Here is a 12739-nt window from a genome sequence, read left to right as displayed (position 1 = left end):
TCATGTTTCATAATCTGACTGATCAAAGACTCTTTTGGATCAACGTTTAAAATCACAAGGTTTTCTAAGGTTTCAGTGTAAAACTGGATAAGATATTCATTCTTTTTTTCCACAGTTAACTATTATTTGGCCAACTCTTTACCGTCTTAAGATGGACTTAAGACGGCCTGGACATTTTTCATGGTCATATGAGTATTTGTGAATACGTATTGACCAACTGGGAATAACGTGACAAGGTGCCTAACAAACAAACAAACTATTACACACAAACACACTGCCAAAGCTTCGCTCCGAAGAGTTTCAAAGAGGTTCTGCTGGGACAGGATGCCGCCTGAACACAACCCTGAAGAGGTGATGCAGGCATAGAAGATGGATGGACGGACGGATGGCTGAATAGACTGGAATGTATTTTAAGGGTCCTGTATATTATTAATGTACTAGACAAAAAAGGGTAACCCAGAATATGAAGTCATCCTGATTGATTAACCTAATGTATAGGTTTAGCCTTTGTGATTAATCTGGAATATCCACAGTTAGCTAAATGTGTGTATTTATACCATATTACTCTCAGATCATCAGTCCATGTACAGTATAAACTAACAGTAATCGCTTTACAGGCACAGTTTAATTGAAGTTATGAGTGGCTCCTTATATGTGTGACTGTATTCTCTACGTGTCAAAGCCTTTCCAGGCCGTGTTTCCACAGAGCCAACACAGGTCCATCCTTATTTGTAAGGTAGTGTATCTGATGTGGACTGTTATAATAATAATAATAATAATAATAATTAAAGCTGCAAGCAGCGATGAACGGGCCCTCGCGCGTGCAATTTTCACCAAGGACTCAAAAACTAAGTCCGATGACACCACCCATGACTCTTTATGTCAAACCATTCAGAAAATATGGCAGAAAATAGGAACTATCAAATATCGACCAATCAGAAGAAGGGGCAGGGCTAATTTGCACCAATTGTGGTCAAGGACTCAAAACCGAGTCCGATGACACCACCCACGAGTCTCTATGTCAAACCATTCAAAAGTAATGCCCATCGTCGCAGGATCTAGACGCACATTTTGATGTATAACACACCTGGGTGCACGTTACGGTTCGGGCCGTATTAACGGCCGAATAAATGGCATAAATTGCGCCAAAATTACACGATTCATTTAAAATGGCCGACTTCCTGTTTGGTTTCGGCCATGGCGCCAAGAGACTTTTCTTTAAGTTGTGACATGATACAGGTGTGTACCGATTTTTGTGCATGTACGTCAAACCGTATTGTGGGGCTTGAGGCACAAAGTTTTCTAGGGGGCGCTGTTGAGCCACTAGGCCACGCCCATTAATGCAAACCATTAAATATCAAATGTTTCCCCAGGCCTGGCCTGCGTGCAAAATTTGGTGACTTTTGGGGCACGTTTAGGGGGGCAAAAAGGCCCTCATTTCGTCGGAAGAAAAACGAGGATAAAAACGAGAAAAACAATTCCTACAGATACAATAGGGCCTTCGCACTGTCAGTGCTCGGGCCCTAATAATAATTATAATACATTTTATTTGTTACGCGCCTTTCATGGCACTCAAGGTCGCCATACAACAATCAAAACGTCAATAAACAATTGCTCATTTGCTCATTTGTTGCTCATTGTCAGAAGACCATCCTAACTAAGGTTCCTTTTTTGTCCCCCCCTTCTTTTTCCTCTGTCAGAGAGTTAGTTTGGAGTTCTACATCGATGTTCATGCCCACTCTACCATGCTGAATGGCTTCATGTATGGGAATGTATTTGAGGAAGAGGAGCGTGTCCAGAGACAGGCTGTCTTCCCCAGACTGGTGTGCCAAAATGCGCCAGACTTCTCCTTTGTAAGTACATCTGACGAACACCAGAGAAGTGGGCTCAGGACCAGCATTTCACTAGCTTTGATTTGAAGAGATAGCTCTGAGATGCAGCATGAAAAAGTCTTATCTCAGCAAGTACTGGTGAAGTGATGTTCAGTGAGGCACTGAATTACCAACTGCTGCTCTCTTAGAGGCAGACACTTGAGAGCATAGGTTGGACTGGGTACCAGTGAAGTGTAGCTGCATGCACTTGAGGTAGGTGTTGATTTTAAGAAAACATACAGGACTGTGTACGCTTCATTGGTTTTAGGTGAGAAGAAAACTCACACAGACTGCATGCTTGAATTAATTACAATTCTTTATTCACCCAGCTGATTCAAGCAATGTAAACACATGGAGATACACACACACACACACACACACACACACACACACACACACACACACACACACACACACACACACACACACACACACACACACACACACACACACGCCTTGTTTTCTGTTAGTCAAAACTTTTCAGCTTCACCCCAAGATAAAAGAAAGCAGAGAAGAGGAGCATAAATTCAACTGTAAAAGTTTAGTTTGCCATTGAAATATATGAACATTAAACCTACTAAAATGTAACTCTAGAATATATTTTCATTTGTCAAACATGAAGTACTTTGGTTAAAGCAGCTGCAGTGGTTGCAGAGGGACAATTTGGCACCCTCTTTCCAAAAAATGTTTTAAATTAAGCACTAAATAAGAAATATAGTACGTTACAATAAACAGGAACGTGAACCAATGTCTGGAGCATGTTTTGTTTTCTTGAAATGGGTTTAAGTCACTTTACTTACTCATTTGCAGACAATCATCACAGTGGGGAGGTAAACATTTTTTTTGTTTTTGTTTTTCGAGAATCTAGGTTTTCTTTTTGTTTGCTTGTTTGTTTTAGCAGAAATGTTCAAGCTCCATAAGTTCAGGTCCAGGTTCTTGCTGGGTCCCTCCAGGATTTTAAGAGTTTACCTGAAAGTAATTTCTGTAGTTTGATGGTTCTTTGCTTTACGTGAAAATGGGCATCATTCGTCTAGAAACAGTTTTAAATCAGGATTAAGGCATTTATTTATTTGTTGCATCTGTCTTTCCCACTATTTTAAGTGTTCTCACACTCTGTTGAAAAAAACAAAACAAAAAAAAAACAACCCTCCCACAAAATGATGCTGCTGTCATCATCTTTGAATCTTGGCTGTAGAGGTGGTATCAACGTAGTGGTCAGTGCCTGGTCTCATCTTCACACTCCATCGGACACTAGTCAGATTATCTAAGCTTATCTTCTTCGCAGCGGCTTTTTCCCTTTGTGTTTGAGAGTCTTTCAGGTGCCTTTTAGATACTTCAATAGGACAAAATAAGTCTTGAATGTGGAACAGACTCTGGGTTTCTGCATGAAGGGAGATCTTACAGTTAGGTAAAGAAGTTTTCAAAACATTTATATGAAAACAATCAAGATATGATCTAAGTTCAGACTTTCAGCTTTAATTTAAGAATTTCACAAAAGTAGGACATTTACTCTGAAGAGATTACATCCATTTTGACCAAAGTACCTCTATTTTCAAGGCCTCAAAATATATCTGGACAATTGACTGAAAAATAAATGAACTGGCGATGGATTATTCATTCTGTTGTTACTGCCACACAGTGAAAAGGTGGATCCAGATAAAAAGTCTGAAGTTGATATCAGGAATTGATTGGATGGAAAGGGAGAAGTATGGAGAAAGATCACGTTTGTGATGCAAAGCATATCGCATCATTGGGCAAACATGGTGGAGTCAGTGTGATGACCTGGGCCAGTACGGTTCCTGTGCATCTGTTACTCAACAGCCATTGGCTCATCTGTGTTTTAGGGGCGGGTCTTACTGATAAGTCAATTCTGAAGTGTGTGTACTATTCTCCCTGCTCACATTGAGCCAAATGCAACAAAATTGATAGGATGGTGCTTCACAGTGCAGACGGATAATAACCCTAAACATACTGTGAAAGCAACTCCAGACTATTTGAAGGCATAGAAATGGAATTTTCTTCAAAGGCTGAATCAGTCGCCTGACATCAACCCAATGCGCTGACAGAGCATGCATTTCAATTACTGAAAGCAGAAAAGCTCACAAACAAGCAGCAACTGAAGGCGGCTGCAGTGAAGGTCTGACAAAGATCCCCAGAGAGGAAACTCAGGACTTGGTGATGTCCATGGACTCCAGACTTCAGACACTCACCGACTGCAAAGGATTTTCCCTTTAGTTTTAAAATTTAGAGTTACCTTCACAATGATGTTGTTACGTTTTATTATATGATGTGTTTAGAATATGTCTTGAATCTTAGATCTTCCGTCCCTCCCCGGACCTGTCCCTTGCCTTGGCACAGTCCTGTCTCACAGGGCTCGGACATTAACTCTCAACATCATGTCTCCACTTTTGTGACGCCAGAGACCACAGAGATGGAAATGTGCTTTCCTGATTACATCCAGACAAGTCATTTAGGTGCAGGTGGACTGCAATCAAGTTGGAGAGGTGTTTCAATGACCGCTGATAACAGTGGGATGCACCAGAACTTAATTGCAGAAGTCATAACAAAGGCTCTGAATTTGTATGTAAATTGGATATCTCAGTCTTTCATTTTTAATAAATTAGCAAAACACTCTTGCAACTTCTCTTTCTTTTGTCATTGTAGAGTATTATGTGACTGATGAGGGGGGAAAGTCTGCAAAGTTACCAAAGTATTGTATGTGCAGGAAGGAAGAAGGAAAGGTCATAAACAAGAGCAGGAACAATGCAGGTATTCTGCTAAATCACGTTAAAGGTGTTAAAAACGGGCTTTATTTGGACAGGAAGGATGTGTAAACCCCTCCACCCCATGCTGAACCTTCTGAATTGATGTGTTTCCTGTTTCCTCTCAACCCTGTGTCACTTCTAATGACCTTTGTTTTCTCAATGACAGTGGCATTTCAAAAGAAAGCTACTTACACACAGTGAAAAGGAAAAACTGTTATTGCCTATTGAAATAACAGCCAACCTGAGAGAAGCCACACAGGTCGTTGTTCAAACACACACACACATATGAAAATGCCACTTATTGTCAGTATCAATACGGCAGTATGTGTTGCAAAGGACGAGTAAAACTCCATTTCAGGAGAAACTCTTGCTGTCTGTGTCGTGTACGGCCTGTGTGACAGCTGGCTCAGGGGTCATCTCCCTGACTGCGCTTTTGTCCCTGTGCCCATTCAGCAGTACCCAGTGCGGCGGCAGCGCAGCACAATCACGGCAAACTCCCACTGGTGGCCACCAGTTCTGCATTTCAGCAAGTCCGCTCACACTCCTGCAGAGTGAAATGACAGTGAACGGAAAGTTTTTCCACATTCTTCCCAAGACAGCATCTCAATATGTGGCATAGCTGACACGCCCAAAGCCATATTAGAGGGTTTTTTTTTGTTTGTTTGCTTGTTTTTGTTTTGTTTTTTTCTTCACTTTCCCCATCTCCAGCCCAGGGGCTCTAATGACATTGTATAAATTTGTTGAAATAAGCTGCTCGCTGTACGTTATTTTTGAGAAGGAAATGACAGGATGTGAATGCGTTTGCAATAATGGGACATGTCAATCAGCGTTTATTTATTTATTTATTTTCTTCGATCAACCCATATTTATCTGGTTAAACGTTTCTGTGTATGTTGTATTAATTTGTGCACTATTTAATACATGATTTGTCCACGTTCCACATTAGCTCAGCTGCTATTATTTCAGTGAGAGTCTCACTGTGTGTAACTTCTTAACAAACTGTAAAAGTATGTCACTGTCAGTGGAGCTGCAACAACGATGATTTTTTAAAACCTGCCTGTAAATTATCAGTGAAATACAACAGAATAGCGTTACATCTTTGAGGGATATTATCGTGAAACTTAAAGGGGACCTATTATGAAAAACAAGTTTTTTCTTGCTTTAACATATATAAAGTGGTCTCCCTTCAGCCTGCCAACTCAGAGAAGGAGGAAAGCAACCAAATTCTGCAGTGTCTGTACAGCCGCCCGGATGATCCGTCCAGTCTGATGTGGCTTCTACGAGCCGTTCAGATTCTGCTCCCTTTCGTTATGTAATGACAGGAGCGATTTACATAGGTTGGCCTCCGATGTGTGAAACCACACCCACAACTAACTCCGCCGTCCGGTGCTTCTGCCATTTTTTCATAGCGGTGTATCGCGTCATTCAGGCAGCCAATCAGCACAGAGCTTCATTATCATAGCCTCCCCGCCCACTCAGAATCCTGCATAGATAATGAGGTTAGAGAATGGGATGATAAAGACATGGCTCAGAGGCTGAATTTATAATTTATTTAGCAAAAATAATCAAACGCTTGTTTTTAAGACATTCAAGGCCTGTTTAAAATATCCCCTTTAAAGCTATGTTCAAACTGGCAGCTCAAATCGGATTTTTAGCATATCCAGATTCATATCCAGAATCTGAACAGCCAAAAACCACATTACATGTTATTTTTCCAAATCAAATTCAAACCACGTATGGAGATTTCAAAAGTGATTCCAATCGGCACAGATACTAATTGATGATTTGCAGATGGCCTTAGGCTGTTGCTTTTGCTAAATGATATTGCATACATACACTCTATAAAAATGTACTTTAATTGCTGATAATTCATAAAATGCAATGTTTATTACTGTTTATTTGAGAAGATAACAGCATTCTTTCTAGTCTGTATTCCCATTTTACTGTAATAACCTGTGTGTCATTGACGAAACCCTTTCATCTTTTACTTTTTTATTAAATGGTAGAAATGCTTGTGGCGCAAATTTATCGACCACAAAACTTACTTTAGAAAGCTAAATTTCCTTTGTGAACTGTGAAGTTTTTGTCTGAAAGTAAAAACACAGCCCCCATGCTTATACTGTACCTGATATATGTTCATACCAACTGCTTTTGCCTGAGAGACAATCTGCATTTGGGACTCTCACACTGAACACTTTAACTAGGAAACGTCGGTTGGTGGACCTAAAATAAACTCAACAGTTACTATTCAGTTTCTTCAGATTCATTAAAGCTGATAAAAAAAGGAAGTACTGGTTCCCAAATCCTGAGAAGTGTAATTATGCATAATAACTTACATGAATGTCTCACATCTGGTTGTTTTCACGTGTTTCTCTAGTCCAACACCTCTTTCAACCGTGATGTGGTGAAGGCTGGCACCGGTAGACGCTTTCTAGGTGGTCTCCTTGACGATTCTTCCTACTGCTACACTCTGGAGGTGTCCTTCTACAGCTACAGGACTGCTGACAGCACCGCCCCGCTACCGTACACTGAGCAGACTTGTATCCTTCATCATGTGTGATCTGAAAACCCACCTCGCAGCAGTAATGGTTCTCCTTTTATATTGTCTCTTTTTTCGTCTGACGCACAAAAGCCATAACACACACACTTCCTGCGGCTTCAATCTCACGCTGTAATCAAGTCACTGGAGTCGTTCTCTTAATGCCTGCGCTCCTGGTTATGGGGGTATGCGTGAACGGATTCATCAGGTCATGTGTATTCGCTTGAAAAGCGAGTTGCTCTTTTGTTGCCTCTTGGTGCGACAGATGTGCTGTGACAGAAGAGGGGTGTGATATCTGTGTCTATTGATTTCAATTACAAAAGAAAGAACAGACAGGGACTTCTGCTGGCATATGTAGGGTGTGCACAGTTGAAGCTTTTATTGCAATAAACAATGGAGCAAACAAGATTCCTGTCAACAATAATCATGCACACACACACAGACACAAATTCATGGACTTAGCAGTAAAGCTGAAGGTCACAGGTGCCTTAATGGACACAGATGGGAGAAGGGTTTTCTTTCGACTGACCTTCTCAGGGCTGAGGAGCTCCTGAGAGCTGGCCGATGGCGGTCCAAGTTTACTGATAGCGTAAAAAAGAAGAGGAGGCTAGAGAGATTTAGAGAGCGATAAGGACTCTACATATGAAAACTATGTCCCCTCTTGGGCATACACCACCAGCAGTGGGGTGGATGGATATAGATGTAGTCCTAGTGCCCTCTAGTGCCAATAGCTAGTCTTCTCCTTACCATGAAAGAAGCACTTTTCATTAATGTGAAGAAAAAAAAATGTATTTGTTCAATTTCAGATCAGTGTGAAGTCTTTATGATATTGTATTTCAGTTATTTAGTGATGTGTAAACTTCCACTCTGGAGGAGAAGGACGAGGGTGAGTGAAAACAACTCCACTCATTTCCGCAGTCCACACTAAGGTGTGTTCATTTTGTGCATTTTCCACTCACTGCCGTGACTTTAGTGCTCCTTGCAGAATCACGTCAGGTCTCTGCGTTGCAGTTGTTGTTTCCTAAATGAAAGAGGCGGCATGTGCATGCACATAGCCACAGCCGCAGATATTGAGGACATAGGCGTCTGGTTTCTACACTGAACAAACAACACATAAAAAATTCAGCTCTGTGTTTTCATTTGAGGTAGTAGCGCTGGGTTCAGAGCGAAGCGTGAAAAAGGGGGACCCAGGTTCCTTCGTGTGTTTGTGTGTTTTTACTGAAGGTCAAATTGTGAGAGAGGTGCGACCTGGTGACAAAACTTGTTTATTTGTTTTTCTAGTTCTATGTATGTTTCTTGAGCTCTGAAAAGGGAGGTGTCCAAGGAGGAGGAGGAGGAGTTCTGCGGGATGGGCAGGCAGCGCGGAGGCCCGGTGTACAGTGGTGATTGGGGTCAGGCAGGTTGAAGGAACCGACCATGTTGCTTTTTACGCCCCAGCAGTCTGCTTGATGGAGCGTGTAAATCCTCAACAGAGACCTTTAGCACCCCCCCATCCCCCACCTCACCTCACCTCACCCCCAAATACACACACACACACAAACAGACACACAAACATCGCCAGTTTTCTCACCTGACGTACACACACACACACACACACACACACACACACACACATACACACAAACACACATGCCCTGGAACACATAACAAATAAATAATAACCTTGGCCCCTAACTCCTGTCACTTTCCAAACGTGCTGCCCTCACCTTTTCATCTTTGCCTTCTCGCCTGCTCACTGCGGGAACTTGCAGCAACCAGAATTGAAATCTTAACCTTTCCAACATCAAGACTTTTGTCACAGTTTGAAGGTGCTCTGAGAAAAGGTGTGATGGAGTGTGCATGTGTACACGAGTGTATATGTTTTTGATTTCCTCCGTCGTGTCCTCCTCTGTCCTTTACATTGTTCTTTCCTCTCATCTCATCACCCCCAACATAACAGCGCATTGTATTGTGGAAAATATGGAATATTTTTTAATAATACAGCAAGGAGAGAGTGTATGTGTCAGATTTTCCTTTAATCATTTAACACCTGACTGTGTGTGTGTGTGTGTGTGTGTGTGTGTGTGGGGGGGGGGGTGTTGCAAGTTTGTTGCATGCATGCATGTTCCTGCTCCTTCATGTATACAATTTTACTTGCTGTACTTGAAGTTAGTTCCTTTAATGTAAATTCAAGATGAAATGATGTCATGTGCAACCTCCTGTGCTGGAAAATTTAAGCCAGTTTTTAAGATTCAAGCATTTAAATCATTTTTCCCCTGTTTATTTTTTAATTTTACTTTTGTTTTGTCTTATAATGCTACAAACATAGTTTTTTGACAAACTCTCACATCTAGAAAGTTTGAACTTGAAAGAGAAATGATTCAAGGTTGAGAGAACCTGGGATCTTGTTCAAAACACTGCTTGATAGTTTGGTGCTTTCCATTTTTGTCTGGTTGTGTTTATTTTCATGTAAGCTTCCAAAGCCTGCTTACCTTGCGGTTACGTTGTTTTTTTATTGTTTATATGACTTTGAAGGATTATTGAAACATTTTGGGAGCCATTCAGGATTTTTTTCTTTTGTTTCTCCTGTACTGAGTTCAACATTTCCTTCTGTCTTTTTTAATTCCAGCAAATTTGCTTTTCTCACATCATATGTGGTCACTCACAAGTTTACTGAGTTCAGAACTGTTAGACTGCTCGTCAAGGTTGTGTGACGTCACAAATTGATCGACGCTTTGATTCTCTGCGTGTGTGTCATGTCTGTCTGCCAACTCAACAACGCTTGATGTGCTTTTCGCCATAACAGTGGGGCACCATGAATATCAGAGCTGCCAGGGGAACACAGTATGAATCATTGTACCTGACATCCAACGGACAGGATGTGACAAGTATGCAAATGATATAGCTGGGAGGCAATTATGCTTCACTACCACACATCATACACATCATATCACACAGACAAGAACAAATGGATAGGAGATCGCACATACAAGCAAACACACACAGAGACACTTGCATTTGTGCACACAGTTGATTGCACAAATATTGCTGCCAATCTCAGATAAATAGGTGTCTTCACAGGAGTGCGGTCGCATATGCATAAACACGCACAACCTGAGTTTTGTTGCCGTAGTTGTTGCATATTGATCAGGCAGCTGTTTGTGGCAAAATGCGAAATATCATTTCAACTAGGAAATGTTTTTATCTCTGATCATCTAAGTAATGCTCACAACTAAAAATAGTGCCAAAATAAAGCAGAAAGAAAATGAAGTTGTTGAAATAAGCTGATTTAGTTGAAGTTGAAGTACTCAGAGGGTATGGAACAATAAAAGTGGGTGCATTTAATTCACAACAATGCTCCAGCAATACCACAATTAAAACTTTCCTATAAATAAGAACCAGCCATGTAAACATATTTTGATAGAATGGTTTCTATGCAGCACAGTCTTGACAATTGAAAAGTGTGGAATTTGTTTTTATCCCAAGTATGCAAGAAAGAAAATAATGTAGAAGAGCATTTGTGATCCCACATTATTATTTCACCCATTTTGTTTTAAAGATAGGATTTTTAAAAGATAACTAATGAACCCTGCAGGGTGCTTTTAATGTAAATCACATATAAATGTAATTTATGTTACAGTCGCTACTTGGAATATCAACTACTTTTGAGGCTTTGACTTTTGTCTTTTAGCCTTTTGCAACTTGGTTTTTAAGACTGCAGTTTTTGAGCCACTGAGAAACTCAACATTATGTGTGCCCATCTTTATGGTCTTGGTTTTATGGGTGCATTCGGAGGCTGTGCCGTAGGTAGAAGAACAGGTTGCGCACTAATCGTAAAAGCTTCCTCAGTCCAACATTTCTCCATATGCCGAAGTCTCTCTAGAGCCTCAGGTTCCTTACTTGCTTCAGGAACCTAACTAATGGTGAAACGTTTTATGTAGGTGCAAATCTTCTACTCAAATATTTGCAACTTGTCATTCTCAAGTTAGATCAGCATTAAAGCAAAAGTAAATCAGGAAAAAAGTGTTTTGACTTTATCGCATCGCAAAAATGTTGCTAACCACTGAGTCAAACATGAATGATCAAAACAGTTGCCGAGTATTTTTAACTAGGTTTCAAATCCACAAGAAAGCAAGCAGTGCTCTCTGCTCTGAGAAGTTAGGAGTGTGTCAATAAAAATATAGAAGTAAGTTATGTAATTGGCAATTCGAACAAGGTGATAGGCAAAATAAAATTGGTGCCAATCCCCCAGCCTCAAAACTTCACCAAGCATGACGTGATAGAGGCGTTAATCTCATTAACCTTGTAAAAATAAACACTATTAGACATTTAGTGCCAATTAAAGACCAAAAATTAAATATGGACTGCTAAATATAAGAACTTTTATCATCATTTATCCAGAAACATGGCTACAGGAGAAGGAGTACGGTATGTTAGTTTAAATGAATCAACGCCGCCCAGTTATTTTAATTGTCATATTCCCTGAAGCATGGGTCGAGGCGGAAGGGTAGCAGCCATCTATAACTCCAGTCTTCAAATAAACCCAAATGTGATTATAATACGTTAGAAAGCCTCACGCTTAGTCTAAAACTCCCGGGTTGGAAATCAGAGAAGCCAGTTTTGTTAGTGATAGTGTACCGGCCCCTTGCTGGTGCTTATCTAGAGTTACTGTCTGAGTTCTCAGATTTCCTATCTGGTTTATTTCTAAATACAGCCAAAGTCATTATATTGGGTGACTTTAGCATCCATATGGATGTTGACAGCTATAGCGGTAAATTAGCTTTTATTCTCTTTTAGAATCGATGGGCATCCCGCAAAAAGTAAACAAACTGACGCACTGCTTTAATCACACCTTCGATCTCGCCCTCACCTAGTGTAGAAACTGAGAATTAGTTAGTGTTGCCTGTAGATTCCCTCCTATCTGATAATGTTAATAATGTTTTCATTTAACATTGCCATCATTAAAGCGCATAATAAATAGTATTACTTCAATAGATGTTTAAAGAGCATATTGCAGGTTGGAGACCCCTGTGAATCAATGTGTAGGAAAATAATGTAGGAACTGAATTTTCATTGAAATACGCATAAATATATACTACAGTGACCTCCGGAGTTGTTTTTGTGAGAGTATTTTACTTCCGCATCTGAAAAAGTTGAACCGGAAGTGACGTGACATCAGGGAGCGCGGTGAATTCAACAATAGGAAAAATAATGGATCTTAATGTTAGTTGTGACACTGAAGAGGTTGTGAATGTGTATTCACACCAATATGACAGGCCACAGCCTTATAATTACGAAACCCGTTAGGCCCCCCACGTTCTTTTGATTGACAGCTGAAACTCGCTTTTTAAAAGGCTGATTTATGGGTCCGCGTTACACCAACGCAGACCCTACGGCGTAGGTTACGCGGCGACGCACAGAACGCTGCGTGCGCCGCGTACCCTACACCGTAGGCTACGCCGTCGATTTTACGCGGAACCATAAATCCGCCTTTATTCACTGCAGCACTCCTGCTCCGTGCTCCTGAAAGAAACTCCGAAAATAACTCCTTAAAAACGGGTGAGTACTTGTAATCTGTCTACGTT

The 12739-nt window shown here is 40.8% G+C and overlaps 1 protein-coding gene across 1 annotated transcript in view; it reads left to right on the top strand.

Annotated features, from left to right (window-relative positions):
* Positions 1–12739, top strand: part of agbl4 (AGBL carboxypeptidase 4) — a 361271-nt gene that overhangs the window by 342293 nt on the left and 6239 nt on the right. The window contains exons 10-11 of the mRNA XM_061738212.1: positions 1701–1853; positions 7014–7176. Coding sequence (XP_061594196.1) covers positions 1701–1853; positions 7014–7176 — 316 coding nt within the window. The remainder of the gene's footprint in view (positions 1–1700; positions 1854–7013; positions 7177–12739) is intronic.

Source organism: Cololabis saira, chromosome 13, assembly GCF_033807715.1.
Source record: "Cololabis saira isolate AMF1-May2022 chromosome 13, fColSai1.1, whole genome shotgun sequence".
In the NCBI taxonomy this organism is placed as follows: domain Eukaryota; kingdom Metazoa; phylum Chordata; class Actinopteri; order Beloniformes; family Belonidae; genus Cololabis; species Cololabis saira.
Note: the sequence above shows the minus strand (reverse complement) of the source record. Positions and strands in the feature narration are given on the sequence as shown.